This window comes from Nansenia antarctica (genome assembly GCF_963989245.1).
Source record: "Nansenia antarctica genome assembly, chromosome: 1".
Classification (NCBI taxonomy): Eukaryota; Metazoa; Chordata; class Actinopteri; order Argentiniformes; family Microstomatidae; genus Nansenia; species Nansenia antarctica.
Genome location: NC_137674.1, coordinates 31,497,856 through 31,524,674, shown reverse-complemented (window position 1 = coordinate 31,524,674; position 26,819 = coordinate 31,497,856). Strand labels below are relative to the sequence as shown.

General features: G+C 42.1%; 3 protein-coding genes across 4 annotated transcripts in view; all 3 read left to right on the top strand.

Annotated features, from left to right (window-relative positions):
- The window catches only part of LOC308175592 (inverted formin-2-like), a gene marked incomplete at its 5' end in the record, with an annotated part of 16,766 nt that extends 11,786 nt beyond the window's left edge, over window positions 1-4,980 (top strand). The window contains 8 exons of the mRNA XM_080550246.1: window positions 121-191; window positions 309-429; window positions 603-767; window positions 923-1,025; window positions 1,196-1,348; window positions 2,394-3,485; window positions 3,863-3,916; window positions 4,716-4,980. Of these exons, the coding sequence (XP_080406372.1) occupies window positions 121-191; window positions 309-429; window positions 603-767; window positions 923-1,025; window positions 1,196-1,348; window positions 2,394-3,485; window positions 3,863-3,915 (1,758 nt within the window). The 3' untranslated portion in view covers window position 3,916; window positions 4,716-4,980. The remainder of the gene's footprint in view (window positions 1-120; window positions 192-308; window positions 430-602; window positions 768-922; window positions 1,026-1,195; window positions 1,349-2,393; window positions 3,486-3,862; window positions 3,917-4,715) is intronic.
- A 3,248-nt stretch (window positions 4,981-8,228) lies between these two features.
- On the top strand, window positions 8,229-15,054 carry adss1 (adenylosuccinate synthase 1; the record flags this gene model as incomplete). Its single annotated transcript, XM_080533638.1, has 13 exons — window positions 8,229-8,420; window positions 10,053-10,155; window positions 10,270-10,332; window positions 10,427-10,477; window positions 10,740-10,806; window positions 11,564-11,671; window positions 11,828-11,909; window positions 12,010-12,136; window positions 12,238-12,392; window positions 13,320-13,444; window positions 13,993-14,090; window positions 14,234-14,383; window positions 15,002-15,054. The coding sequence occupies 13 exons, from the start codon at window positions 8,229-8,231 to the stop codon at window positions 15,052-15,054; spliced, it is 1,374 nt and encodes a 457-aa protein (XP_080389764.1).
- A 3,222-nt stretch (window positions 15,055-18,276) lies between these two features.
- Window positions 18,277-20,920, top strand: siva1 (SIVA1, apoptosis-inducing factor). Of its 2 annotated transcripts, none has more exons than XM_080533726.1 (4): window positions 18,277-18,427; window positions 19,579-19,764; window positions 20,034-20,190; window positions 20,780-20,920. In XM_080533726.1, the coding sequence occupies exons 1-4, from the start codon at window positions 18,307-18,309 to the stop codon at window positions 20,820-20,822; spliced, it is 507 nt and encodes a 168-aa protein (XP_080389852.1). In that variant the 5' UTR covers window positions 18,277-18,306; the 3' UTR covers window positions 20,823-20,920. The 2 variants fall into 2 exon arrangements, with proteins under 2 accessions (XP_080389852.1, XP_080389851.1); XM_080533725.1 differs by having other exon boundaries at window positions 20,774-20,920.
- The last annotated feature ends 5,899 nt before the right edge of the window (window positions 20,921-26,819 follow it).

Genomic DNA, 26,819 nt, shown 5'->3' with positions numbered 1-26,819 from the left:
GAATGTTGCTGTGTGTGTTTTAACGTTTTAGTATGTTGCACACTCCTGACCGTGACAATTGTTTGCACAAACAAAATTAGAATCGTGTTGTATTTTCTTTATCCGCCACGTCGTCTGCAGAAGGCAGAACTGAATCACCCAGAGTTGCTGGATCTCCCTGACGACATCGAGATTTGTGAAAAAGCCGCCGGGTATGACGGACCTTGTTCTATTCTGCAACATTTTAGTTGAGCACTTTGGCGGGTCTGCAAAGGAGAAAACGTGACATTTAACATTTCCGAGTTAAAATGTCGATGTTTCTCCTTCAGAGTCAACCTGGAGTCCTCTCAGTCTGAGGCCAGTGCCTTACTCAAACGACTGAAAGAGGCAACAAAGAAAGTCTCCAACTCTGTGGAAGATGTTAAACAGCAGTTTACCAAGACCATTGAGGTATAAATTCCATTCCACACTGAATGTGGCTGCATAAACCAGTGAATTATATGGAATGTAATTCAAATATTCTGAGTTTACATGTGGTTGATTTTCAGCTCAGGGTCAGGAGTACAGTAGAAAACATGTACAAGTGTTTCTTTTCAGCAAGAATCTTTGTTTTGTTCCCAAAGGAAAGCCTGGAGGCATGCAGGGATTTGGAGGAGCAATTCTCGGAGATTGAGAAAAAGAAGGGTGACCTGGCACTCTATCTGTGTGAGGATGCCAACCAGCTATCCCTGGAAGAGCTCTTTGGCAGCATCAAAACATTCAGAGGACTCTTCCTCAAAGCCTTAAAGGTCAGATGCAGGGAATTCCATGGGGGGGGGGGGGGTGATCATCGGGCTAACGGCCGCCCATCTCCATCACTAGCCTACTGGAAACAGGAGTTGTTGTGTTATGAAGAGGCCTCACATCCTGTACTGTCTTCCCTCTGCTTCGTCTACACCCACAGGAGAACAAGACGCGTAAAGAGCTGGCTGCTAAGGCAGAGAAGAGGAAGAAGCAGCTGGCAGAGGAGGAGTCCAAAAGGCAGAAGGGGGAGAACGGAAAGATAAGTGAGTTCTGAGGTGCTTTTATCCTCAGGTGCACTGTGTGTGTGTGTGTGTGTGTGTGTGTGAAAGGAATCCAACCGTATTTTGTATTCAAAACAGAGTTAACAGTCGTGTAGTGTCTTAACAAGTCTCTTTCTCTCCCCATCTCCCCCTCCTCCCCCTTCGCTGAACAGTCCGTAGAGCCCCCCCGCCCAAGGACGACGGCTGTATTGTTGACCACCTCCTGGCTGATATCCGCAAAGGTTTCACCCTCAGAAAGATGCGCCCCAGGTGCGAAATGGAAAGCCCTCCCTCTAGTGAGAATCATAGGGATAACAGTCAGCCTGGTAAGGACCAGTGGACTCTGGCTCCTGTCCTGTGTCCAGCCCGCATGCTTGCACTGAGCCAACACCTGGCTACGTGCTGATTCAGCTCTGTGCTCCCATGCGCTTTTGCACTGCTGCCACCAATGCACGTACACATGTATGCGTACATGCTTCTCGTCATTTAGCACTTTAGCAGGTGTTATCGCAGAATGTGTGCTTGCTTGGTCATCCTAATATCCATACTTGCTTATGCCCACAATGATTATTTTGTGCTCTCTGTTTAAAGTATTTCTTGATCAATTGTCATTTTCTTCATTTTTAAAAAATATTAAATGATGAAAATAATCATAATAAGCTCCTTGGTTTGGAAGGTCTAGTGCAGTAGGTCTGCTCTTCTCTGCTGGTACATTAAAAGGGTAATATAAGATCAACTTTATTGTCCCTGAAGGGAAATTTGTCTTGGACAGTTAAGTGCTGCTGCGTCACACATCAATAACACAAACAAAATATGAATGTACTATACACAACACAACACAACACAAATCAAGTGGTCACGCTGGCACTTTTTTGGTACGGCTGAGGGATGGGGCTGGAGAAATGTAACCACTCTCAATCAGATGCAAGGATCAGATGCAAGGACTGACCATCCATGAGATCAAAATGATAGTTTAGCCATGTCTTAAAGTGATAGTGTTTACTTACAATAACATTGTTTAATTTGTTTACAATTTGTTTACAATAACATTGTTTACAAACAATGGTGAGAAAAAACAATCTTTGGCTATCTGATTTACTTTCTTTTTTGTTTTGGGTCCCGACTTGTAATGTATGTCCCTAAAACCTAGATAGCTACATTGTAATTTGTGTGTTTGGGTGTGGTTGTATGGGTTGTTGGTTGCAAGATGTGGCCTTGTTGTCTTGTTTTGTTATTATGTGCTTTTAAAGAAACATTTGATCACAAAAAAAGAAAGAATGGCTATACGTTATCTCATTCATTTAAAAGTGAAAAAAGTATGTACCAATCCCAGATTGCCCATTCAGCTGAACTTCTCCCCCCCCCCTCCAGGATCAAGTGTCCAGCCTGCAAAAGAAGAAGCCGGTGCCATTGGACCAGAAAGCTCCAGCTCTCCCAGTCCCTCGCAGCCACTGGTAGAGGAGAGGACCACAGGAGGAGGAGGAGTGGACAAGCGTCTCAGCAAACTCCCAGAAGAACCGGCTTTGCTGCAGAATGGACTCCAAGAAAGACCGGGTTTGACACAGAACACACCCCAGGAACCGGGTTTGACACAGAACACACCCCAGGAGGGGCCAGCTGTTTCACAGAATGGACTCCAAGAAAGACCGGGTTTGACACAGAACAGACCGCAGGAAGAACCGCCAATATCACAGAGCCGTATCCAGCCGCCACCACCACCGGCTGAGCCTCAGGACGTAGGGGAGTATCTGCCAGTTCTCCCAACGGACAACTCCCCAACCCAGGCCCAGGAAGAACCACCTATAGCACAGAGCCGTATCCAGCCACCACCACCTGATCCTCAGGACGTTGGGGAGTATCAGCCAGTTCGCTTACCAAACCAGGAGGGGTCAGGAGTGGACGTCCACCCCAATGACACCCCAAGCCCCCCCCCTACCTTCACAGACAAAGACCTGGCTGAGATCATCCAGAATGGCCACCACAGCCTGGCCACGGAGGGGTTGACACCAGAGGAGCCGCTGGCGATCATTACTGATGATGGTCATCTTAACAGAGGCCCCTTACTGGCGGTTACTGATATGGACATAAACACAAACGGTAGTGGTGAAATCAACACAGGGGTGGGAAAAACTGTTGGGCCGGATGACATCAGAGGTGAAAGCGTCGGTAAGACTGTGGGGGAAGATGATGCTGGGGGTGAGGAGGAAGAAAGGAACACAGGGGTCAAAATGGTTGCACAGGGTGAGGGTGTGAGTAACGATCACCCAGAGACCAACGGTAGTGAGACTTCAATCGGCATTGAGGACGTAGAGGCGTACGACGAACCGGACGGAGGAGGAAGAGGGGAGGATCTGCCGTCATCGGTATCAGAACCTCTGCCGGCCTCAGCATCTGCACCTCTGAAACCAGGGCCTAAAAAAGAGAAGAAGCTTTTTAGAAGGAATAAAAAGAAGAATCTTGAAGGTAATGTATTTACTCATTGTAATAAAGATCATGTTTGGAAGTGTGGTCTCTTGAAGTGTCGCAGAGGGAGATCTTTCCCGGTTCTTTGTTTTATTTCATTTTACATTATACTTTTGTGTGTTGTTGAGGCATGTTTTTTAGGATTTGGCTCTCTTACTTTAGCTGTGAATGATTCTTTATGATTCCAGAGAGTTCAATGAATGTGTTACACACTATATATTTCTATATATCTTTTTATTATTTTAATGTATGATTGTCTGATTTACTATTGTGTATCTTAAAAACCTCCCATTTTTTTACACGTGCCTTGAGTCCTTTCATGATCATCAAATAGTTTGTTCTCCGTGTTGTCTTTCTCTGAATCTCTAAAACACAAGGTGACACAGGAAGTGGACACTCTAAGCATAAAAAGGCGTGTATATTGCAGTGAGGTAGGTCAAACGGCTCTGTGTCAAACTAACGGGCGCAAGCGGGAACATCAATTCAATCAACCCCATCAAGGCCAAAGCATAGTTGCAAATAACCAACATATTGGTCTAAACTAGTTTAACCTGTTTGTGTCTTGTCCAGCTTTTAACACACTGTCCTTTTTTTCAATGGGTATCAATTCCAAGGTAATCCACTTGTGTGTGTGTGTGCGCGTCATCTCTCTGCTTCGTCTTCATGGGTTCTTATTGGCATGGATCTAGGCAGGAGATTGATCCTGCTGATAAATACTTAAGTTTGTTACTGTTGAACATGGTGATGGTTGTTGTTGTTGTTGTTATTTTCCCTTATTTTTGGAAGGGGGCTCATGTCTTTGAGTTGTGCTGTCGTAATGCCTCCATACCCCTATGTTGCTTCCAGACTACTAAAAAGGGATTGTTTAACCTACTAACAATTACAAGGCTTTATTGTGCTTCCTGTGAACTGTCCATCGTCAGTCTGGCTTTGCTGAATAATGTTCTAATTTTTAATTCACTTAATTAACTTTTTATTATCTAAAGACAACTGACACAACTATCAGCACACCCACTGAAGAGGACTCATGGCCATGCTTATACTCTCAAAGCTACATAACCAGAATAATCAATAATACATTGAAACCATAATAAAATAACAGTCTATTTTCTCCTCTAGCCTCTTTTTCTCTTTCTGCTACATCAACTCAATATACCGTAACCATGAAAGTCATTTGTATGCAATTTGATTCCTTCAATCTGTTCATTCTAGTCTCTGTCCTCTCTGTAGGCGACTCCAGGAAAAGGAAGTCAAGAGGCAAAAGAAGATGTTGAGCTGAGAAAATGTCTGCATGGATTCTGCACATTGCAATGGATTAAAAATGTATTGGACTGAATTTCCCCCTCCATGATGAACATGTCAGCGTGGTTTCTTTGGATGATTTTGAGTTCATTGAAAAGAGTGAACTATTCTGCAACCCTGCCATGGTTTACATGCAAGGGCTATTTGTACCAGGAGGCTGAGTACCGGACCAATCCTAGCTGCATCTGTTGTGTTCCACAAGGTTACTGTGAACTCTACACAGCCTGCATATCTGCAACTAATGTCACTTTGAACAATGAATATGTATATGAAAAAAAGAATGTTCTTATTTTTTACATGGATTATTTCAATATATTTATATTGTATTGTTTTGTATTGGTTTTTCATTTCCCAAACGAATAACCACCAGCACTGTATTTCAAAATTGGCTACATGGAAAATGAATACCAGATGTGGAATCTATACATGTATAACTCTGGAGTAGGTTCACATTGATTATTCTGGACAAAAAGGTCAGAGATTACAGCTATAGGCCTACTGAATAGAATGGTTCCCATGTAAATGTAAAATATTTTGCAAAGGCTTCAGGAAAGAAGAAAAATGTAAACCGATGTTGATGTCCTGAACCCAGTATTTAAAAACTTTAATCTGGAACCAAATGATCCAGATTGTTTTTTGCCATCCAGGATCAGATCGAGCTGTCTGATTTTCCCTATACGACTCAAAATCTGCAAGTTAAATGTGATTAAATCTGAAAGCCAAAAAGAATCCGGACCATTCGGATTAATTAGATTAAAAGATTGGCTAGATTAAAAATGTTGGAATACTGGGGTCAGGGGCAATGATCCTATCCAGGATCAGATCTTATCTGGCTAATTTTGAGTCGTGTAAGGGAGATCAGCCAGCTCGATCTGAACCTGGATAGCAAAAAAGAATCAGGAACATTCTGATCCAGATTAAAAGTTTGGAACAACTGGGCCCGGGGCTTCAAAACGTCTGACTGGATTTTGGATTATCAGATTAAATAACTTCAAAACTTTGATTCTGATTTTGATAAGGCTTTGAATTTCTGACCTTTAATTGAATGTTGTTGGTTTTTTAGATCTATTTATCTAAATGTTGTTGTCTGTTAATTTGGAATTAAATTTTCTTTTTCCAAAAAAATATGAATTATAAAAAAACATGATAGTATACTACTAAAAGAGGCAACAATGCTTACTACTGTCGAAACTGTAGGGATAAAGGGATTTGATGTTGTAAGAAAATATGAATAAATAAATGATTATGCATTCAACAGGTAAGCCTAATCACCATGGGAACAATTGAAGGGGCCTCAACCTCAGAAACTGCTACCTGCCACTTGTGGTCATCAAGCCTTTGGGGCCCCTTGTATAAAATGTGTGTCTCAAACATATAGTTGTTCATTACCTGTATACTCTGTACCGTACAATACTATTTTGCTTGGACAATAAACGTGTTACTTGACTCAACACTTTTAGAGCTGTAAGATCTTATTCCACAAGGGTGAAATTCAGCTTTCAAAATTCATTCAACCAGGTGCTGCCAATGTGCCAAACGACCTCTGTGCAGCAGGTTTGCCACGCCCACCTCCAGTACCTGCAAGGATTGCACAATGTGTGTGTCGGAGGTATGCAAAAACTGACAAATACCTGTGTGTTAGGATGAGGCAAAAAAAACCGTAACTAAACGTAACTAAGTTGTGAATGAATACTGAGAACATTTTTAAAAAAAACATGTTGACACTTACCGTAATACTAGCAGTGACAGTGCCATCTAGTGGACAGAATATTATACTATCGCACTGTATAATAGTAGTGAAGTGAAGTGAAACTTTATTTATATAGCGCCTTTCGTACATGAATGCAATTCAAAGCGCTTTACAATAGAAACTATGTACATTGTATAACATTAGACACACAACTTCTATGAGTAATATCATTGGACAGGGCAACAACCTAGTCATCAGAATCACCACAAATGCACTACATAGTATGAAGAAACAAAACTACAAGCCACTACTTCATGCTACTTTTCAGACATAGACAACTGATATTGCATACTGGCCGATAACATCTTCTAAGGATTTGGATTGTTCATGGGTGACTTTTGGCCATCGTTTTGGATTCCTTGTCTTAATTATTATCAGACAGGACTTTGGTCCAAATTGAATCTGGTTTGAATTATATTGTTTCAGGAATACTTATCTTATCTGTTTTTTTAAGTACAGAACAATCGGAGATAATGGATGTCATGGACGTGTTGATTTGACATTGAAATGTCAATGTCAAATGTCAACTTGTGAGACATTTTTATTTTCCCCACCTGAGTCAAACAGACTCAGCTCCTGATATCTACTTGGTGGTGTAACAGATAGCACAAAATCAACCCAGCCGGCACAACCTTCAACCTTGAAATGTGGTTGAAATAATGTCAGTTGTTGTTTCAACGTTGAAAAGCGGGGCTTAACGGACTACAAACACCATAACCACTGGTGGCGAAACTGACAGGCTCGGTGGAGCTTAATGGACTACAAAGACCATAACCGCTGGTGGCGAAAATTACTTTAATACTGCTGAAGAAGTATTTTCTGACATAGGTTGCGTGCGTAAATTCGCTCTGAGAGCGCCGGAGCGCACACTGTTTAACGTCATAAAGAGACCAAGTAATTTGATTGGACAAGAGGCATTCCATGAGTGCTGATCAGATTTCCAGAGCGTATTAACGAACGCAGCCATAAGAAGAGCATCTGCAGCCTGTTCCCAGGGAGAGACCAGACACTGAACCCTGGGGTCACAAGGCGCAATGCGCCCGCACTGGCCAAGTCTTGAAACTTGATAACCTCCAGGGAGAAAATATTGACTTATAAACCTTTTTTCCGTCCTTGACAGTTTTGCCATTGCAATGCTCTTCCAGGTCATTATGATTATGATTTAGATTGTTGATTTCTTTTCTTTTTTCTTCTTCCTTTTCCTTTTTAATCGTGTACTCCACTTGTTTCTTGCCAGATGCGTTTTGAATAATAAAATCAGCATGGTTTCTTTGGATGACTTTGTTGTAGTTGGTCGTGCTGATGCAAATCTGCACGGCCTGCAACTAATGTGACTTTGCGTAAATGTAGCTAGGCCTATATGAAAATGCTTTATTTATTCTTCATATGGACGAAGATTTACCAAATCATTCAGTAATTTGGTAATTAATATTGTTTTGTATTTGTTTAATGAAATAGTTTGTTATATACCGGTAGATGTTAAATATATGTTTTCTATTTGCAAAACTGAGTGAATTCTTGTTGATAACCAAATCTTTATGGAGCGTTTGGGAACGTCCAGTAACTTGATCAAGAGCGCACGGCAGCGACCCGAGACCCTCTGACATCACCGGCCTCTAAGGTTACTGTGGCAGTGCTGCTGCGTCTGGAGCCCCTCCAGTCTGCTTCAGACGGACAGCCTCGGCAACACCATGTCGTTCAGCTGGTCGGCAAAAGACCATAAAAGCTACACAAATCCACCTTCCACGACAGGGCTGAAGCGGCCGCGGAACGACACAGGGAACAAAGTGACAGTGGTGCTCGGAGCGCAATGGGGAGATGAAGGCAAAGGGAAAGTCGTCGATTTATTGGCGACTGAATCTGACCTTGTTTGCAGATGTCAGGTAATATAATATCACCAGTATAAGTTCTGATGTCGATTAAATGTCATCATCGTTTAGTTTACTAACTAGTAGTGCCATTCGTTATGGCGCACTGAGAGTCGGTGAACGCTGCAGGCTATGGCTGAATCAGCACTCATGGAATGCCTCTTGTCCAATCAAATTACTTGGTCCCTTTAGGACTTTGAACCCAGTGTGCGCTCCGGCGCTCTCAGAGCAAATTTACGAACGAGTAAATTAGGTAAACGCTATATTCGAGTCTGTCATGTGTATGGCACAGAGCAGTGTAGGCAATGAAAAAGCTTGAAATATCTTACTGTTCTGCTTTTTTCTCTTAAAAGTGAATTACATTTACCATTAAATGCTCATTGGGATAGTGTGTAGTGCAGTTTTATTTTATTTTATTATTTATCAAAAAGTGAAATGATGCTTTATCTCTTCGAAATGTCTATAGGAAAAGTATTACAATTCTCCCATTTATTAGCCCAGAAAACAACATATCTGAAACTAGGGATATTTTAATGTTGAATTTGACTTAACTGAAACTGAAATGTCATTGAATTACAACTTTAGCAGTAGTTCTTAGAACATAATTTACAACCTGAAAGCATTCTCTCAATGAGACTCACACCTCATGTGTCTAGGTATATGTAAACCTAGTTGTAAACGTTCCCTGACTGACCTACTCTGAAAATAGAGCACAGCAACAAAGAGGCAAAGAGCAACATATTTCTTACAGAATAATGCAGTCTTAGATTATATTGCTATAGGGAAAGGCAGTATAGGATTACAACGGGATTAATATCAACAATATTATTCATTGATATTACCTTTGATTTCAAACTAGACAGGCTAAATCCCCTGAATGTAAATAATGTAATAATATGACACAGACGAGAAGTCTCAGTTTCTCATTGATAATCAAAGCAAAACAAAACCAAAACAGTTTCTTTGCTAGAAGACATGCAATGGAAACTGCATTTCGTTGTCTGGTATACTTGTACCCTGCAATGACAATAAAGTTGAATCTAAGCCTCTAATCTAATCTAAGCATGTATTAAGACAATCACAGTATAAGACCATTACACAGTTATTGTGTTTTATTCTCCATTGACAGCCAGCCAGGCTCTGTCAGACGCCCCCCCTCTCTCTCCCCCCTCCCTAGTGAGAGGTCACATTCCCAGGGTGGCTTGACATGTGAGAAGGCCATGAATTGGCCAGGGGGCATAGAGTGTAGGATATGCCAGCCAAACCTGTTAATAGTCGGTGGAGGGGCGGGGGTGGGGGGGGGGGGGGGGGGGGCGGCGGGTGAAACAGGGAGAGGGGGGGGGGGTTAGTCTATTACCCGCTGACTAAAATAAGATGACAAATTTGCACTTGAGGTACTGTCTGTCCAGTGTATGTCCTGGGTGCTTGGTGATTTAGTGAGGACTGGAACATCGAGTACTTTTATTTATGTTTTTATTTATGTTTGTCTTCTGTCTGTGTTGTTCCTATGTGTCAACATGGATGACTCATTTAGTACTGCAAAACAAATCTACCTGAACCTGATGGTCAAATCAATAACTGTACTATATCTTTATCAATCAGCTACCCTATAGGACAATTCTCACTAGTCTTGTTTTACTTTTCTAGGGGGGCAACAATGCAGGCCACACTGTGGTGGTGGAAGGCAAAGAGTATGACTTCCACCTTCTCCCCAGTGGAATTATAAACTCTAAAAGTATATCTCTCATTGGTGAGTGAGTAGCCAAGACGGTTCCAATTGTCACAACCATGGCATTGATCCCACTCCAACAGACAATGTTCTACGTATTATTTGTTCATTCCATCAGTATGTGTTTCTTCGTAGGTAATGGAGTGGTCATCCATCTACCAGGCTTGTTTGAAGAGGGAGATAAGAATGAGAAGAAAGGTATGGTACATGGAGTATTGTGTTAGAGTAACGTCTTCACTCCTCCAGATTCAAGGAAACCAACGTGAGGTTTTTGTCTCCTCTCTCTGACAAGGTCTCAAAGGCTGGGACAAGAGGCTAATCGTCTCTGACAGAGCACACCTCGGTAAGTCATTATCTGCATTTTGGTAACAAATTAAATGAAGACGTGTACAGTGCTATCTTCTGTTTGAATTAATGTGAATACTGTGATAGATAGATAGATAGATAGATAGATAGATAGATAGATAGATAGATAGATAGATAGATAGATAGATAGATATACATATATATATATATACAGTAAGAACAGATCAGTATGATTTAAGATGTGTGTGTGTTGCATTTCTCTGACGTCTTCTCTGCCCTTGCCCTCTCTCTCTCAACAGTGTTTGATTTCCACCAGGTGGTAGATGGGATACAAGAGGCAGAGCGACAAGCTGTGGAGGGAAAGATGTAAGGGTGGGGACGCAACAGTCACTTAGATAGGAACAAGAGGAACATTGACTCCCAGTATAGTGTACCCTCCCCCCCATACCTCCACTGGCTGCACACTCAGGACTTCTATTTAGCTTTTGCACTACTGCTTGTTTACACATACCATATTTATTATGCTAGTCTCTAATTATACATCTTACATATATGTAACATACCTCAAGACCTATGCCCTTGTTCTGTACATCACACTGTAAATATATCATAATTGTACATATCATATTGATATTCATCTCATGTATATTCACTCTTTATATTCATTTATTTATACTCACTGTAATACCTTATTGTAATACCTTGCACCATCTACATCATCATGTCTTTTGCACTATGCCACTATTTGCACTATCTGGTTAGGTGCCAAGACAATGCCTACATTTCGTTGTCTCATTACTTGTACTCTGTGCAATGACAAAAAAGTTGAATCTAATCTAATTTAATCTAAAATACGGGTCAACGGTCACCGTGCATTGATTGATTGATTGATTGAAAACTTTATTAGAAGATTTGCAGAAGTAGGTACATGACAGTACATATTACATACAAGGTCAACTAACAGGATAAAAACCCAAGAAAGCCACTGGCTTATTTCAATTGGGGTCCTTGATTCTCAATTCATCGTTAAATGCAGAGGTCTCAAGATCTGTCAAATTTCAGTTTTTTGCAGATGCCTCTTTAACATTCACCCTGCTAAAAAATAGTTTTCTCCGTGTTACAGTATTGGAACGACCAAGAAAGGCATTGGACCCACCTATTCCTGCAAAGCATCTCGCACTGGACTGCGTGTCTGTGACCTGCTGGGTGACTACAAGGACTTCTCTACCAGGTATGCTCAGTGATAGACAGGCCACATTATGTCATCTTCACTTCCAGCATCTCACACAGTGTGGTTGGGCCTCAATACTTTGGTCTTGAACTACGTAAATTAACCCCATGAGTGCACAGTAATGAAGATTAAGACGACGTTGGGGGATTCTTTCAGATTCAAGAACCTTGTCCAACAGTACCAATCCATGTACCCAACACTGACAGTGGATGTTGAGGGGCAGCTGAAAAAACTCAAGGTACGGTATCATGTGAGCTACAGAAGAGTGAAACATGTCCTTGTGACTTGTGGTCCTGTAGGAGCTGACACTGACATTTCTCTGTTTTCATGTTTTTCAGGAGTATGCGGAGAGGTTGAGGCCAATGGTGCGAGATGGAGTGTATTACATGTATGAGGCCATTCACGGACCCCCTAAGAAAATTCTGGTAGAAGGAGCCAACGCTGCCCTCCTTGACATTGACTTTGGTAAGGAATGTCATTGATGATAAGATTAGGACGTCAGGGTGCATATCGAAACAACCTTGTTATTCTCTCTCTCTCTCTCTCTCTTTCTCTCTCTCCTTTAGGCACATATCCTTTCGTGACCTCATCAAACTGCACTGTAGGTGGGGCATGCACTGGTCTTGCCATCCCTCCTATGAACATTGGTGAAGTGTATGGTGTATCAAAAGCCTACACTACCAGGGTGGGCATCGGAGCCTTCCCTACAGAACAACTCAATGTAAGAGCGCATTCAGCTATCTTCCCGTTGCTCCTCAAGATATATAATATGACAGCAGCTGGTGAAAGAGGGAACAAGTCGGCAACCGACCAAATATTCAGACTTTTATTCTTTCACCAGCTGCTGCCACATATGACCTTGATAATGAACACTGTGACTCACTGTCATCTCTGTGGGTTCTCTGGTTGGACTTCAACTAAGATCAGATAAGGTAACTCTCACATGAGGAAGAACATGATATGCATCTCCGTGATCACTCTCTAGTATAATCTGAGGCTCAGCCTGATGCTTTTAGTTGAAACCCCATCCTTCAACTTTTCAGCTTTACATATCCCGGTAAGGGCTAATATGGTGATGAGTGCTGGTTTGATCATTCAGTCATTGTTTTAAGGAGAAACCCCAAAGTACCACCAAAGTAGATCTTGCCTGACTTAAAGCACTCATTCAGTCCCCCTATGTCTTTCTTTTCTTCTTTTCTATGTAAGTCTGGAATCTTAAGTATGTGGTTTCATACTTGTACACATATGAACCTCACATGTTTAAGGTCATTTGACGCTCACACATGGAGGAAGGCCAGTCTGACAGACATTTGCTGTTCGGACCAGCTGTCAGATTGTGTGAGAGACCTTTATAAACACTCCTTAACATTCATGCTGATCACATGTTCAGGGGATAAATTTAGGGCCAGAGTCAAGGTTCAGGATAGATTTACTGTCCGGTCTGGGGTAATGTTACCTAATGTGAGAACACTACACAGGGCTATGGGTCAACATATTTCACCCTGAACCCTCACTCAAAGTTTTTTTTTCAAAGGTAGTTTGTATTTCATTGGTCAACGTCACAGTGGACTCGGTTCGAGAACACTGATGTCTTTGATGTTATTGATCAATCAAACGATCGATAGCTAACTGAAACTGTATTGTGAAGGCGGTGGGTGAGCTGCTGCAGACGAGGGGTCATGAGGTGGGCGTGACCACAGGAAGGAAGCGGCGCTGTGGCTGGCTGGACCTGGTCATTCTGAGATACGGTCACATGATCAACGGCTTCACCGCGTGAGTAGATAGGAGTAGACAGACAGGCAGACAACCCTAATAACTTACTTCTTCTTCTCACTCTATGAGGTTTTAAGATGACTGTTGAATGTTGAATGAAGTGTTACTGTACATTTTGCTTGAGACTGCTATTCTGGACGTTTTCACTCTAATAAAGGGTGAACTGAAAATTAAAACTGAACAGATTGCTCAGACTCTGAAAATGCACATGAATTATTGTGTTAGATTATTCCTTTTCTTCTCTTCCACTATCCTCTCATCTGCTCACTGCAGCTCTCTGCTCTCCTCATATGGAATCTTTTACTTAATTAGGAGTAATTAGGCAGCAGAGCAAGTCCATACTCTGGGTCCAGCTCTGTGGTCTGAACCAAGAACTGAGTTTTTCCCTCAACCCTTGTCGTGTTTTACCCATAGCATAGATTACTTTTTCTAATGATGACAGATAGATAGATGATTCACTTACTTAGACAAATGTACAGTATTTGTTGTAAGTCGCTTTGGATAAAGGATAAACATGTTAAATGTCTACAAATGTTTACTTTCCACAGAATTGCTTTGACAAAACTTGACATCCTAGATGTATTGGATGAAATCAAAGTGGGAGTGGCCTACAAAATCAATGGGAAAAGAGTCCCCCATTTCCCAGGTAAGGTGTAAATAGAAATGCACTCATACGCCTCTAAGATAATTCAACAAGTGTCAATCTAAGAATATAGGTAATTAATGTTTCCCTGATCTCCCTTGCTTTTCATTCATTATTCTTAACCCTGATGTTTGTTCTTCACACAGCTAATATGGAGGTGTTGCACAAAGTGGAGGTAGAGTACGAGACCTTCCCCGGCTGGAAGAGTGACACATCTGCAGCCAGGAAGTGGAATGACCTCCCGCCCAAGGCTCAGAACTATATTCGCTTTGTGGAGAACCACATTGGAGTACCCAGTAAGTCTGACCCAGGAACAACTATGGACCTATCGCTAAGCCACGCCCCAAAATAGAAATTGTCCAATCATATCACAGCAAAAGTCACTACAGGCAGAAAACTCAGACAAACAACTTGCTAATATCTGATGGTGAAAAGCTTCTAGACTAAATATTCTTGTCAGCTTTAAAAACCTAGTCTATTACTTGCTGTGGTAAATCAGAAATCTGAAATTTGCGAACTCCCGCCATTGTAAGTAATTGAATGTCATTCAGTCACAATCAGTCAATCAGTCAGTGAAGCGTTGTTTGTTTGTTTGTCCGAGTTTTCAAAGGGGGCATGGCTTATAGGGGCTGTAGTGGTGTTATGGGTTGGGGGGGCTGCTAACTGAAGTTCTCTCTGACTCAACTGAGTAACCAAGTTGTTCTGGAACATTCAGTCACAATATACCAGCAGAAGGCACTATTGGCTGGATTCTAATAATTATTATTCAGCGGTTTGATCAGAACAAGCATTATGAATGGTCGAGAGGCATTTGAAGCTGTGCTGAGTAACCAATGCTACAAGGTTAATACTGGTGCAAATGTTTTTGCGTCTTCTGAAGGTTTGACCTTTTTTCTTCACATTTCTCTCCTCAGTTAAGTGGGTCGGCGTTGGGAAGTCCAGAGAGTGCATGATCCAGATGTTTTAGAGAGCATACCATCTCTCTCTCCCCTGGATGGACACACCAATGTGGCATGATGATGATGATGTGTCTCAACCCCCAAACTGTCTAATTCTGTTAAATCTGTTGACAACATGTATATGTAGTCTTAAACAATGTTGACTTGAATTGTTGCTTGAATTGCTGCTAACTTAACAGTAAGCTATCCACGCAGTGCTGGTCATCAGTTAGAATTTTATAACAATTTGAAGTTGCTTATTCTGCCAAACAATTATGTTGATGTCAATCTACCTTTGTGCCACAAAAATCATGAGGAAAAATGCATAGAAGTAAAGTTGCTTCATGAACTCGTGTTTTGATTTTACACATTTATTGGATCTTTGCACAATAAACATTGTGTAACAGTAATGTGCTGGATACTTCATGTCTTTACCATGAATACTATGGGATAACGTAATCATTTGGTTTGTCTGAAAACAATCTAAAAAACAAGACTTGACCGGTAACTTTTAAACTTTTCTTAGGTGTTGAATATTGGTGTAGGTACCGAAGTTGAACGGTTGTCCGAATTTGAGTGGGGTCCTGCCATTACTGATACGTATCACCGATCCCTGGCAAGGTCGGCAGTTCGATCCCCGGCTCCCCCTGTCCATGTGTTGAGGTGTCCTTGGGCAAGACACTGAACCCCAAATTGCTCCCTATGAGCAGGCTTGCCGCTGTTGGTGTGTGAATGTGTGTGTGAATGGGTGAATGAGAGGCCATTGTAAAGCGCTTTGGAATAAGGCGCTATATATGTGCAGTCCATTTACCATTTAATGGATTATGGTTAGGGCTGCAGCACAGATCGACCGGCTCACAGGGAACCCACCTGTTGCTCCAGATGGTCCACTACTGGCATGGGCGTCAGCAGCTTTTTGAATGTGGGGGGGACACTTATTTTTCGGGGGGTCTGGGGGTCCCCCCCCGAATTTTTTTAAATAGTAGATTCAATTTCCTGCATTCTGGTGCGTTTTACACCCAAAATAATCTCCGTCTTTCTTTGTTTTTCCTTGGAGCTGGCATGGTCTGCAATTACTGACTACTATTATGTTTTGGTTTAACTCACAGAGGCCTGACACTGACACGTGGCACTTTTTAGGTACTTTATTAAATATGAAGATTCAAAAAGAATCAAAGAGTGAATTAGAAAAGAATGAGGTAACTTTGAGTCAACAAATTGAATAAAAAGTTATGAGGAAACATACAATTATGTACCTAGGCTACTCAGAGCCTATTACAATCAAACTTAGCCCTCTTCAGTGCATTGCAGAACATACAACTATAACAAACAAACAAAATCAAAGAGTGAATTAGAGCTGTCTCCACTGCCCCTGCCTGCTGCCCCTGCCTCTGACTCACTCTCACTCTCAACCACCTATATCAGGAGAAATGGGGATGCATTGAGCACTTGTTCATATTGTTTTTCTCTAATAGAACATTTGACATAGAAATACAATCATCAATACAAAAAATACAATCACAAGCATTTTAGAAATAGAAAAATAAATGGAACAGGTGTTTTCTTCTTATTTTTTAACCCTAGCTCAAGCAATCAGATGCAAAATTGATTCTTTGGGTGGGTGCAATGGCCAAATTAAATAGTGCAAATGCTCAGGGCAATGAACACGGGCAGGAGATGCAAAAATGACAGGACAGGTAAGCACTGTGAGGTGTTTGTCGCCATTCTGTGCTTTTGATGACATTTCGCCTGTGTCTGTTCTGCATTTAAACATGTCTAACCGCACTAGTAATGCCTAACAAAACTGCTAGTGCCATATAGCTGATCTAGCTCGTATTTGGTTGCTAGTAGGCTATGCTAATTCTATTGCTAATACAGAGAATGTCTCATAAGGTGCTAACATTCTTATCAGAAAAGCTGGCTGTGTTTGACCTTGGGAGAACGCAATGTTGCTGTTTGGCCACTCACGGGAAAACTTGGATGACTTTGACTTACTTTTGTCTTCTTAGATTTTTTTTCCCTTATATCCATCTTGGTGGATGATCTAAATATCGTCTTGCCTCAGTCTGAATGTTTTGAATCTGCGTGCGTGTCTGATGCTGCCGTGTTAAAAACAGAAGTAAAACGCGGAGTGGACTTCTGGATATGGGCAATCCCCTACTCATAAAGTGGAACGGATTTGATTGTGAAGCAATGAAAATAACGCTGACCAGTCATGCAACATATTTTTGATGGCAAATGTGGGGGGGTCCAAACGACCTTGTTTCAAAGGTGGGGGGGACACGTCCCCCCCCAAATATATGGTGGTGACGCCCATGACTACTGGTCACTTCTCACGACAAGGTGTATGGAGCAGCAAGTGCCTTCATTGTGGGAGGCACTTTTCATGGAATGTTTTCTTGACACATACGTCATATGTATGTAGGGTGAATTCTGGTAATCGGGGGGACATTGGGTAATGTGGGACACCTGTGTTTATTTCCTGTTCTAACAAAATCTAGTGAACAGGACTTTTAGGTTTAGCATGGATGTCATGTGACTGAAAACACATCACTTCATGGGGGAGATGTCACAGAAAGGTGACTGGAGTTTAAAGGTGTCCCACATTACCCAATGTCCCAGATTACCCAGATTCACCCTACCTGAATCCGAAAAGCATTCAAATTGTAACAATGTGTAAACTGGTAGAATATCAATCAGAACTCGTTATGGTATTTGAGAGATCTGTTTATTGCACATGTATTGTTCAGCTGCTGGCTCCGTCAAGTGGCGGTTATTCAAAGAGAATTCATAAGATGTTCTATTGAAGATTTCATAAACAATAGCAGCCATGTTGTCCCTGCCCTGTTGACCTGGGGGGTATTCCATCAACGTCGCTAAAGTACAATAGGCTACAGGCTTATTTTTTTTATAAATCCAGTGAGATTTATTTATTTTTAAATCCAGCCTTATTTTGATAAGTCTTGCGAGACTGCCCATGTAACTCAAACAAGCCCAATGGCATGTCTCACCCTAGTGAGAATTAAATTAGATCACTTTTTTTGTCCGTCAGATTTTTCGGTATTTAAATCATGTATTTGAAAACTTGTATTAAAAAATGCATTAATTAGAGATTTTGGAGTTTACTTAACAACCTCCATATGAATATTAATAAGATGTGCACATGTGATTTGCGTGGCAGATCTGTGTAGCGTCATAAGGCGGAGTCAGAGAGGGGTTGTATTTCCCGCGACAGGCTGCCATCAACAAACACCAAACTTGCAGAGACGAACCTTTTGAAAATGACTAAAAGATCTTATCCTTTCGCGGAGTCATTCTCCTCCCAGTACAAGATCCACGTTGGACAAAAGGAGTTGAACAGTAATGGCGTCTTTGGGAACAAGTACAGACAAGAGATCTACGGTAGGTCCTACTAACCACTAGCGCACACAGTCACTAGCCTGCTCCATCAGTTATGCTAAGCTAACGAGACACATGCTGTGTTCTCCGTGATTACCTTTCTAACATGCATGTGTCCTTCATGACTTGTTAATACTCAACACGATTGCTTGAGCAGACATTGCATAGCCTACATATTCAGCTTGCTAGCTTCAGTTACCTCCGTGAACGACACATGTTAACTAGAGAGCTGATCCACACAGCGCAGTGCGGCCTAGTGGCTGCACGGTTTTGATTGATTGATTGAAAACTTTATTAGAAGATTTGCAGAAGTAGGTACATGAAAGTACATATTACATACACGGTCAACTAACAGGATAAAAACCCAAGAAAGCCACTGGCTTATTTCAATTGGGGTCCTTGATTCTCAATTCATCGTTGATGAATGTAATGGTAATGGCCCCTTCAGGGTTGCCAGATGAGATCGACAAATTCCAGCGTACCCACAGTCTAAAAACCGGTAAATCCACCAAAAGCCAGCCCAAAACCTATATTATTGTCAGAAAACCGCTCATTACTATTGGGCCCCATCTCCTGCAACTAAACTGGATGTCTGTTGCCAATAATGTATATAAAAAGTAAAAAATAAACTGCTCATTGTATGTAGCTACTAGGGTGTGTTTTAACTTCACGCATTTTGTAACTTTCAGGCACTGACATTTTGATACCGCCTAAATGCTCATTTATACAGCCCAGTGTGATCAAAAGTAGCCCGTTCGACGGGAACACGCCCCATTTGGCAACCCTGGTACACCGCCCCATCTGGCAACCCTGGTACACCGCCCCATTTGGCAACCCTGGTAAACCGCCCCACCTGGCAACCCTGGTAAACCGCCCCATCTGGCAACCCTGCCCTGGTTGTGTTTGCAATACTAGACGCTAAAGCGGGATCGCATCCTGCTCTGTGCACGTCGTATACTTTGTCATGTATAGAAATAAAAATGACCCCGCCAAGAGAATTGTATATAATAATAAAAAACGTCTTCCAATTACTCTAATCACGTCTCGGCGCAGAGAAACCAGTGTCCGCTGCACCCAAGCCTAGAGACAACCTGTTGTTGCTGTGAACACGTATGACCCTCCTAAATCACAAACAATTATGTTTCCTTTTACAGAAAAGACCAAGAACCTGCTCTTCAATGGCACCAAAGCAGTCATGGGGAAAATCCTGAATATAGATATGGAGGACAAGTGTTCGGACTCACAGGCAGCGGTGGTGACAGATGGGAACCAGACACTGCTAAGGGGACAGACACTCATTGGACAGGATGGCAGACTAAGGAAAACAACTCCTGTCCAAGGTAAGGTGCCCCTCAGGTGGACCCTCGTGACATTTCATGTTTTTTTTTGTTTTTTTTCACCTGAAAACGGGGGGGGGGGGGGGGGGTGGAGCGGCGGCGGCGGCGGCGGCACACTCTAAGCTCTGCCAAAATTTGGGTCATCTCCATTTCAACTTCAATAGGGAATGCTTTGACGCTGCACTGTGAGCTGAAACCTACGGATAATTGGCCATGGTACTTTCCTATTCATCTCCTGAATGGTGTCTGTTTGTCTTGTGCTCTTGCCTCAGGTGGTGCAACAGCGGCTCCTGCGGGCTGCTGCGTGTGTCAGAAGGCCCAGGGGAAGAGGCAGCAGTGCTCCCAGTGTGAGCGGACGGTCTGCCCCTCCTGCACCCAGCAGTGCTGCAGCTGCTCCAGCCTCTGCTGCTCCGTCTGTACCATCGTAGAGTAAGTAGTAATAATAATAATAATACATTAGACTTGTATAGCACTTTTCTAGAAACTCAAAGACTCTTTACAAACTGAAAAGATCGAGTAGTAAGTAGTAGTAATACAATACAAAAAATAAATAAAATAAAGTATAGGGGCCTAATTAAGGTAGTGCTGGGGACACATGGGAAGGGGAGGGGGAGAGGGTTAACTGGTGATGGCAAGCTTGAAGAGGTGGGTTTTGAGGGCCTGTTTAAATGTTGGGAGGGTGTTGGCCTGTCTGATGTGGTTGGGGTGGGCGTTCCAGAGGGACGGGGCCTTTTCAGCCGCAGCCCCATCACCCCAGGTCCGCAGCTTGGTCCTGGTGGTCATGAGGGTGGTTTGGTCGTCAAACCTGAGGCAACGGGAGTGGGTGTGGAGGGGGACGAGGTTGGCAAGGTAGTAGATGGATTCTCAACCACTGCGTCCTGTAGGAATTCAGTTTCTGTTTGTTTTGTTTTTAATATTAGGAAGAAATGCTGAGCTGGTACATTGAGAGAGTAGTAGTCTCTGGAGGTGTCTTTGTTTTGCTTGTTGCTAATAGTTTTTTTTCTCTCCTTAGTTACAGTGGGCAGTATGATCAAGTGCTGTGTTGTGGCTGTTCGTCGTAATGGAGGCCGGGGCAGGACATGGATGAAATTTAGGATTATGCTTGGATACATTTTTAGCCTAGTTCATTTCACACGACTCAGTCCTGAACCACTGAAATTTTATTAATAAGTACATTATTTTTTTTATTTTTTTCATGATTCAAATGTGTGTATTTTTGTATATATGTATTTACTATATTTTTCCTTATTAAAGATTACTTGAAGCTTTTCTATTTGTTCTGTATATCAAGTCAGATACATTTTTTTAATGACATCACAGTATGCTGTGTCAAAGTGAAGGATGAATGTGTAAAGTAAAACATATTACTGACATAAGTTATACATTAGGAAAGTAGGTTATACCAAAGTCTCTTTCATAGTACCGTACATAATATAGATCATCTCTGGTTATTTAACATTTGAGCCAGCAGGTGGCAGCACACATCAAGATCTGATTCAGCGTAGGCATGAGCTGGGTCTGTGAACAGATTCCTGTGACTTAGCTAAATATACTGACATTGTCGTCATCACTTTTTCTTGGCTCTTATCACTGATGACTTGTTTTGGTGTCATGCATCGTGCTTTGTGAGTAATTGTTCTCGGAAGAAGAACTTCCCCAACAGAGTAGTTGTAGGACTAGTGAGATTCAGTCATTTCACCTGGTATCACAAAGATTCATTTTGAATGCGAGTGTTTTTTTTAATCGAGTCAGTTGGAAATAGGCCGCGAGCACTTGAGTCACATCCGTGCTCTGCGGGCCAGTTGTGGCTCTGAGCCGCGGGGAGCTCTGTGCAGTTGGTGTCCGAGGGAAGCACTTGATTTCTGGCTGACTGAGCAGGCAGCTGCTGAGTGGACAGGCGCCAATAAGTCTAAACACATTTGTTTTAAATTAAGTTTCGGTGGGGGAACTACTGCATATAGAACTGGAAATACTAACGATGGCCTCCACCAGGATCTCCGAGTGCTTCCCAGTTTCCACAACAATATTCAAGACCGCTTCTCCTAGCCGTCCTAGCAACAAGCCTTTCTGTCAGTCTGTCATCTGAAGCATTTACTTGGATTACTTGAATATTCATTGTTCATTTATTAAAAGGCGGATGTTGGATATTGATTTTCTTTTCTCTCTTTCTCTCCCTTCGCTCTCTACTGAACTCTCCATATAATGATGTTATGTGTTTAGGCACTCTTAAAATTAGAGTGTGCAGCTGTTGAGGTTTTCAACACATCCCTACCCCTGGTATCCCTTTAATGAAAAAGGTCATGGTTTTGCCTTCCAAGACTGGTCTTCCTCTGCCTCCCCCCCCCCCCCCCCACACACACACACACACACACCTCCTCCTCCTCTCCTGGCACCTATACATGGGTCTCTATGCGAGAGAGAGAGGCCCACACCCCGGGCTGCCAGTCCAGACCAACTGCGGCGGGAGCGTGCGGCTTTGTCTTTCACCCATTCTTCTGGGGACCAGCTGTGCCTGGAGTGAGACCGTCGAGCGCAGTGATGCTGCTGCTATAAATATGCGTCAGCGAGTGTGAGTAAGTGACAGCTGTGCAGTGGACCAAGGACACACTGTCTTGGCACCCCCCAGGACGAGTCAGTCCAAACAAGGCAACCCCTGCACGGACACAAGTGTTTATGTGTATTTGTATGTTTATGTGTATGTATATGTCGTCAACCACAACGAAAGCTACACTGTCATTTAGATTCTAAAAGTTAAGAGATTGTTAGCAAGAGGTTGAGTGAAGGTACCTAAACAGGGGAAATAAGGAATAACTTGTATCAAATCAATCAAATAAATGATAGTCGCAGTCGCCTAGGGCCCCCCCAAAAATAAATAAATAAGAATTCTATATATATATAAAACCCCCTCCTCAAGACCTCCCACCTCTGTCCTCACAAACTTCATGGGGCGCTCCCCCCCCCATGCTCTTCCTAAGGCCCCCGGGACACAGGGACCGGCCCTGATTGATGGCATCCATGTGGAGATGGGGAATGTCTTATCATAATCTATCAGTAAGTGAGCAGATTCACTGTATTTCCATGGGAGCAATGTGATTGTGAGATTCTGTGTGCGAAAAAAAAGAATGCATCTATGCTGCAGATGAGTGTCTTGATAAGACACTGTGTTTGTACCGAGTTGTTTGTTTCCTTGTGTGTGTGCGTGTGCGCGTGCACGTGTGTGTGTATGTTAGTGTGTGTGTGCCCTTTTCAAGTGTGACCACCTGTCTTTTGTTAAGAAATAAATAAATAAACATGGCCCACACCAGCTGTCTCTGGTAGTCCATGCAGAGGTCAAGGGCTCCCACCGCTGGCCTTGTTGAGGTGGACACATACAACTTTCCTCTCAACTTATCTCACGTCTCTATAAGCTGGGGAATAAACACTCTCATAAAAAAATGGACCGGGCTCAAGGTCCCAGGAAAGGAATGCCTTCATTGCTTCATTCATTTTTTTCTTTTCCACAGCAGCACACATCACAGTCTCAGCCCCACGTCCAGCCCAGCAGCTAATCCCTATCACATGGTATACATACTTTCCATGGGCAGGTTTGGTCCATATATAACTCCATACATGATGGGACTATGCAGATGTGAGAGGTTGATTGTGTATGTAAAAAAAAAAAAAAAAAAACGGAGAACTCAGAAAAACTCAGAACACGATCAACGTTTACAGTGGGAGGTCACGGTGGTGCAGAAGGCCCTTATTTACTGTGAGATAGCCCCAGAGGCCGTATGGGGTGTTTATGAATGATCTTGGAGAACATTGTTTTCTTTGTGCTGTGGCTGGCTGGCCAGCGCCGCTGTGTCGTCTGTTTGTGCATAAAGTAAGTGCTGGGGAGTTGGGGCCAGACAATGGAGCGGCTGAGCTACTACCCACGCAGACAATGGAGGGGTGGGATGAGGCCGTGGCTGGGGCTGGGGCCATGGTTCGGGGGGGGGGGGGATGGGGGCTGGGTGGATGCAGCCTTGTCTGTGTGGCTCCCAGAATGGGTGTGCTTGGTGGGATGTGGGGGAGGGTGGTGGGAACTTCGAACCGATCCCCATTGGGATTCCATAGCAGAGCAGCTGGATTTCTTTAGATGTGCAGTGGGGGAATAATTAAAACCCCTCTCTAAAGAAAATAACCATTGAACTGGCATGAGATCCCCAATTAGACACACATTTTTTTGTTTGTTTGTTTGTTTGCTTGCTTGTATATGTAAATGAATCCACAGTTGGCGGGTTTTTACTTGTTATCAAAGGAAATGGAGGTGAATAACAGAAGGGTTTAATAGCAATTGGAAGTGATTATTGTAGGTGTGTGTTTCTCTGCCGTCCATTGGCAACAGCTGTGGAATAAGACTCTGGCATCTCTGTAGCTCCTCTGTCCTTGGGCACAGCTTATGGTTTCAATGAGATATTGACTGTGCGGTCCACAGTGTTATCACATTCTGTTGTCTGTACACAAACCTCTCTACCCACACACAGGCGGGTGTTGCTTGTGCACAGGCAACAATGAGGAGGACTCTCCTTGAAAACACTCAAAGGTCGCTAGTGAATAAAATAAAAAAAATCTCTCTTTCGGTAGTTGTGTTACACATTCAATTTGGGTCTACTGAGGTGTATCTGGTTTCGGTTTAATTTCCAATAAATTGCTCTGTGGAATACACAACTAGGGTTGAATAATTGAAGCACAGATTGTCCAGAGCTCTGCAGCCAACACATTTTGTATTGAGCTGGTGGCTGTAATATCAATAAATCCACACAGAGTCACAGAAAAGTGTTTAATCTATGCATAATCTTAATAAAGACCTAAATCAAGATTGTCACATCTCCACAGCACGCACACACAAGCACACTCGGAAAGCGCAAACAAAAAAATGAACATACAATTACAGATCAAAATAAATTGCCTCATCTAAGCAAAGTCAATTCTGCATAAGATTGTCCCCTAATCTATAAACCACTAACACTGAAGCAATTGATTACTATAAAATATACCTTTCTTATTAAAAAATTATATTAAATTCTAATGGCACTTCTACAAATTCTATTAAAAAGATTTCCATTGACATTTAGTAGCATCTTTCATTTTACAAATCAAAATAGTGAGACAGTCAAATGTTGCACAAGAAACAGTTCAATAAATATTTCTCATGATTATACACAATTTCACAGTCTTAACCTGCAGAAGAAACAATTCCAGTATTAATGTAACCTTATATACTCAGTTTTAGACTTTAAAATCCTACAGCATGAATTAGGAAACCATAGCTCTGCCATCACGAGCAACACTATGAGTTTCATACATGTCATGAACCTAAATCTCAGTGTTTCACATTCAACATGACAATCTATAGAGCACAATTAGGTTAATTCCTAAACATGGACTTGGCTTATAGCCAAACACAAACACTTGTCTTCAGTTCTCTCAACATTACTCAATTCCAGTTGGATTTTTTTTTTTTTTAAAGGAGTTAAATTCACTGAACAGTAGCAAACCCCAACCGTAAAACTCATCTCTAAAAGCAGCAAATTAATGGGCTTCACCAGTCTTAATTTTTATGACTTTTTGATACCATAGAAAACAAGAACAAAAGTCGTTTTCATTTCCCCATGTCATTGGGCCACTGTTTAAAGGGTCTTAATATCATCACAGCGGTCTATGGCAAATTTACAGTGTGTACAAAAAGGGCAACTCCAGGTTCAGCACTTGTTTGTGTGTCTACAAGGCACATTCTGTGAGGATCCTGGAGATAGAAATGATGACTGAGACAATCAACAGAGAAGACTCTTTGCCGTTAGTTTTTCTTCTCTGTACAACTACACCAGTACATTACAGAGAACAATGTTTTGACTGCATCACGTAAGAAATGTTCCTTTCAAAACAGTCAGACAAAATAAGTGACACGCTACATTCCAGTGTGTTCTGATTGAAATATCACACATTGTTAACACTATGTAATATCGATCTGAAAAACATACACAGCTTCATGAAATAATGTGAGACTAGCCCATGTTATAAAGGGGGGGGGTGCTGAAATAGATAGAGAATATGGATATTCTTCAATACTACTTTCTCCTCATCTCAAACATTTTTAAAAATGTTCTTGAAATCAGGGGACACCAACACTTGAAAATAATCCTCTTACAATTAAACAAAAGGGAAATGTGCAATGAAATCACTGTGATATCCCCTCCATGTAGAAGGACAATGAAGCACTTATCTATACGCTGGGAATAGAGGAGTGTTCTTTGATGCCTCAAGACAATGCACCTGTTTACAGTCTCCCAGTTCTCCCTTTGCTAAATACATTTCTCGCATTCCAGCGGGTCCATTCAATACAAAAAGTGCAAAGAGAGACTCGCAGTGCCTTTTCCCCCACAGCGACGGGAGAGATGCACAATGATCCCTTGAGAACTACCTGGGACACGAGAACAATGCTTGTATTGTATGACTTCCATAGGTAGTCAGGTTATATCAGTGTGTTTGTGCTTGTGAACAACTGCTTCCTCTGCTGCTACAGCAGTCATATCGGTTCGAGCTGTTCTGTTCCGGAGTGAAACGTGGCCTACGAGGCCGTGAATATATGGAAAGAAAACCAAAATGACAGGGGGAAGACATGAAACCCTTACCTAAGAGATTGAAGCCTTGGTAAGACACCTTGATTTCTCAACTAAACGTGTGTTCTAACACAGAGAAACAACAGTTTGATAAATAGAATATATATTTACATTAAATATACAAATAAGTAAGAAATAGCAGCCTAGACAATATCAGTGTTGAAACTATATGCATGCTCAAAAACAAGTGCTTCTCTATGTTCTGTGAGACAAATCTTGAATACTTCATTTAAGATGTTTGTGTAAGATACATTAAAAAGACCAATTAATTACAGTAACTGGATTTGCAAAGAGAAATGAAAATAAGCGGCCCCAATACCAAAGAAATAGTACCAAGATAGCAAGGCAAGACTTCCAGTCTTTCAAGCTTATAGAAATTAGCTCAACTTTACCGATCACACCTAAAGTAAACCCTGA